At 32.7% G+C, this 4,384-nt stretch overlaps 1 protein-coding gene across 2 annotated transcripts in view; it reads right to left on the reverse strand.

Moving 5' to 3' along the window:
* LOC106872682 (protein unc-45 homolog B) overlaps positions 1–4,384 on the reverse strand; it is a 46,870-nt gene that overhangs the window by 13,851 nt on the left and 28,635 nt on the right. For both annotated transcript variants that reach the window (XM_014919756.2, XM_052966319.1), the window contains exons 3-4: positions 2,583–2,758; positions 1,147–1,242 (exon numbers count right to left, since the gene is read on the reverse strand). In XM_014919756.2, the coding sequence (XP_014775242.2) occupies positions 1,147–1,242; positions 2,583–2,758 (272 nt within the window). The remainder of the gene's footprint in view (positions 1–1,146; positions 1,243–2,582; positions 2,759–4,384) is intronic.

Below are 4,384 nucleotides of genomic sequence, written 5' to 3' on the forward strand. Positions count from 1 at the left end.
TCAAAAGAGACAGAGTAAAGCAGAGAGGGTTAGGCCAGAGCACAAGGTAGGTAGAGAGATATTTTTGGGGATTTCTGTCGCCTAGACACAGTAAATATTGAATGGTAGAAATATAGGATAGAGAGATAAGGGTTTTCGGCCAGCTAACTCTATGACAGAGTTATAGAGATAAGTGACTATGTGAGAAAATAAAACTGAAAACTTGAAACTTGAATAAATGAGTGAATGAATTTGGTGACATCGTTTTGGATAACAGAAATAAGCAATGTGTAAAGTATTTACGGATCAGGGCATAAATAAATAGAAAGTATAAGCGTGGCTAGAAAGACAGAGAAACTTATCTGATCATCCTTCTATGGTCGTATTAATTCGGCAAAGATTCTAGGAACGAGTGAAGGAATCGAGTGCGTGTGCTAAAACAAAGCATACATATTTATACACACACACACACAAGTGTATGCACAAATACAAGCATATATCCTCGTGACATCTGAGGAAGCAAATGGACTGTAGAATCGTTACATATTTCCACATATTATGATATGAATTACATAACATTGTACGAGATAAGCCACATGTCAGTGCCAATATGTCTCTGAGAATTTTCTCTCTCTGGTCAATTCTATCATCATCATTGTCTCACACAAACCACTACCATCTCTATAGTTGATACACTGGTGATCACATCTCAAATGCATAATGCTGCTTCTCAACACATCAAACGTTTTCAGCAACACTGCCAAAACGCTAGTATTTACATTCTCCACATCTCATTTCCATTTCAAGTTTCTTGTATTTTGATCATTTTCTCATACTACACTTCAACGAAGATGTCAGTGAAAATACACAAGTCTGAATAATTTAGTTAAATTGTAAAAATTTAACAGTTACTCAAAAAATCTAAATAATAATTTAAATATACTAGATTATCAAAGTAACTCTGTTGAACTGTAAAAGCTTAACATAGCTCATCTTTCTCCTCAGTACTTACAGAACCTTGTTAGTAATGTAATTAGTTTTCATTTATCTATTAACCAAGCTCAAACAATTTCATTTAAATGATATAACAAAATATATTTCCAGCATCAATTAGCTACATAAAACCAATTACCAGTTGTAACAATTATTTCACATTGTCAAACTTACTGTTAGTTTTGTATCTCTTGTCACATCTGGATTATCCTGGAATGCCAAATTGAACATCTGAGCAACTTTACCATCCATACTTGTACGTTCTTGAACCTGAAAATTACAATAATTTTGACAGAGTGAATTTTTAAGCATTTTGACAAGCACAACCAAATTATTTCATGGAAGCTGACTGAATTTGCAAAGTGGCTGTTGCTGAGTTTTGTATCCTTGTGCTCAGGACAGAGCCTACCACACTCATAAAAGCAAGACCCATTATGAAAAATTAAATGATACCATAATAGGCATTAACACCAATGCAAACACAGCTCGGCCAGTCAAATCAGCAAGTGTGTGAGCAAGTGAGCCGGAATCTTCCTACCAAATAGTCAGGTCAAACTTTCTAGAAATTCCATGAGGCATTAAAAAAACTGAGATTCTGAATTCCCAGAAAGAGTGACTTATGATATTACATGAAACTATTAGTGTGGTTATTATGAATGAAATACACAGTCCACCATATGTTGATATTCATCAGTAATTATTTAACAACCCTAATACCTACACTACATAACTAAAGACCAGTGAAAAACTTAGTTTATCAACCTTGGAAGAATGAAGAGATGAGTTAACCACAATGAGTTGTAATGCTAGAATTCAGGGAATCAAGCTCTGCTTAACAGTTTCAGTCACCTCCTAAACAGAAAAATATTTGAAGAATATTGTTATATTTGGGGATGGTCATATTTTTGCCAAAAAAAACACACTACATGCTTGGTCTTCACTTCAGTTATTATTATTATTATTATTATTATTATTATTATTGGACTAAAGAGAACAAGAGGAGACACATGGGATAAAGAATTGTTGAAGAGGTCACAGGATGTGTGACAAAAGAGCTTAGACAAAGGACACTAAATGATAATAATAAAGCTGAAGTGAAGACCAAGTATATAGTAAGTTTTATTGACAAAAATATGACCATCCCCAAATATAACAATATCTGTTTCTATATATGATTTCACATCAGGTATCTTGCAAAACAAATTCATATTTGGAGAATGTTTGGTTAAAAAAAAAAAACATTATTATCCTATGACAGACAAACAATTACATGAAATATGCAAAAGATTTAAATTAAAAGTTAAAAATAAATCACTGCAAGAAACACAGAAATCCACAGCACTTAAATCTGGTTGGTTTCTATAATCTTCTGAATAAGTGACAAATTTTACTGTGGACCGGATGTTTTCTATTATACATCATACAAAGATACCCTTTCACCTCTAAAAGATTACCCAAACAGAAACAGTTACGTCAAAAGAAATTATCAAGAACAATATGATATAAAAAGTAACTGGTGATATAAATATCTATTCCATGTAGGCACAGAAACAAGAGCATATCAAAAACACCTCACTAGCTTGATACAAATTAATAAAAACAAAGCTAACTTTTTCCTGCATTGGAGTCACAAGTTTTTGCATAATTGTCTGGACAGCCTGATTTTTTGGATCTATTTTAATTAATTGTGTAGCATCTTTATAAGCATCTTCAATTTGTCCCAACTCTTGGTATCCTTGGCAACGCCGATACAAAGCTTTTGTATCATGAGGATTTTCTTTTAGAGCTACAAGAAAACAGAAAGAAAAATGTTAATATAAAACCAAACAAACATTTATGTACTGTAAGGAATGATTTAGACAACAGGATGTCTATCATTGAGAAAGACATTCAAGTGTTAAAATAACTAAATTAAACATAGCAGAAAAACCTAAAATATCAATTATATGTTCAAAATAATCACACTCAAGGTGTTGTTGGTGTATGGATTGTTGAGTTGGTGTTAAGCAGTCACATGTTGTTCCAATAACAAACCTCAATGAGCACATATTTGAAATTAATTTATTTGTTATTTAGGAAATTAAAATATTTACATTGCATATGAATCTTTTTCTAATAGTTGCCAATAGTGTTATGTAGGTTATTAGAAAACGAACTTAGATGTATTTAAATCATGAACAGAAAAGATCAGTGTTGCTGGAGAGGCAGGAAAAAGTTGGTTTGCCATTATTTAGGAAGTCCTCTATACCCAGATTAAAATTCAAAGGAAAACTTGACACTGCTTCTGCTGTACCTTGCTCTGTTATTGGCTTTTGGTAACTGGTGAGGATGTATGTTCGCCAGTAACTCTCAACCTCTGCAGTTGATCTTGGCGCAATTTTGCTTTTATAACCTCTTTTGTACAGGAAAAGATCATAGAACATGATTGAATGTTCTATGATATGGCATGATGTTTCTTCAAACTCATTGATTGGTAATCAAGGAACATCACCTGACCTGAATGTGATTTTAACTGAAAACTGAACATGTGAGGTCTTGAATCAAACTCTCACTACAACCTATTTATATTTATCAGGAAGCTGAAATTTATATAAAAAATAGAAGAACTTATGAATGATAAGGTCTATGAATTACAAACAAAAAAAATTTTCAAAGTTACTGACACATGGTCAGTAATCATACAAATGTTTGATACGTTCGCAAAAGTTACTACATAAAGCAGCTACAAAGATTTATCTAGTGTCAACTAACAAAGTGGTTAAGGAGACTGCTTTTTTTTTTTAACTTTCTTAAGTAAAACATGATTTCATGCTTGATATCTGACACGAATTAACATTTACCTTATTTTGTCAAACAAACAAGAGTAGCACCTATCTGATTCACTAAACCAGATAAAATAAAAGCATTACATGACCAGTGTAAAGAATCTATGAGTCACTCCCAAATTTTTGCTCAAGTACTAAATGGAATAAACTAAACTGGAGTTACAGTTCTATATTTAAGAGATGAGGAATTATGTACATTATTCATATTCGACGGATATTTGTCCTCACCTTGTTTGTTGTTAACACGTTTCGCCTGATATACCCTCCAACCTTCTTCAGGTGTCTTGGGGAAATTTTGAACCTGGGTTCTCATTCCTAAGGAATTTTTAGATATTATTATTATTATTCAGTAGTTTTATTTTTATAGCGTGCTTTCACTTCACTACCGAGCGCAGCTCTGTGCGCCTTGGGTATGTGCTGTGGTTTGCTGTGGTGCTCTTATGTTTACTGTATTGAAAGTGTTTTGCGTAGAATGTGTGCAGTACCCAGTAGTGCAATTTTCTGTATGTTATATATATTTGTAAGTCCTGGTGTTTTTGTTATGTATTTGTCTGAATATTTTTTTATTATACCTAAGGCACCTACTA

Source organism: Octopus bimaculoides, chromosome 3 (assembly GCF_001194135.2).
Source record: "Octopus bimaculoides isolate UCB-OBI-ISO-001 chromosome 3, ASM119413v2, whole genome shotgun sequence".
NCBI lineage: Eukaryota > Metazoa > Mollusca > Cephalopoda > Octopoda > Octopodidae > Octopus > Octopus bimaculoides.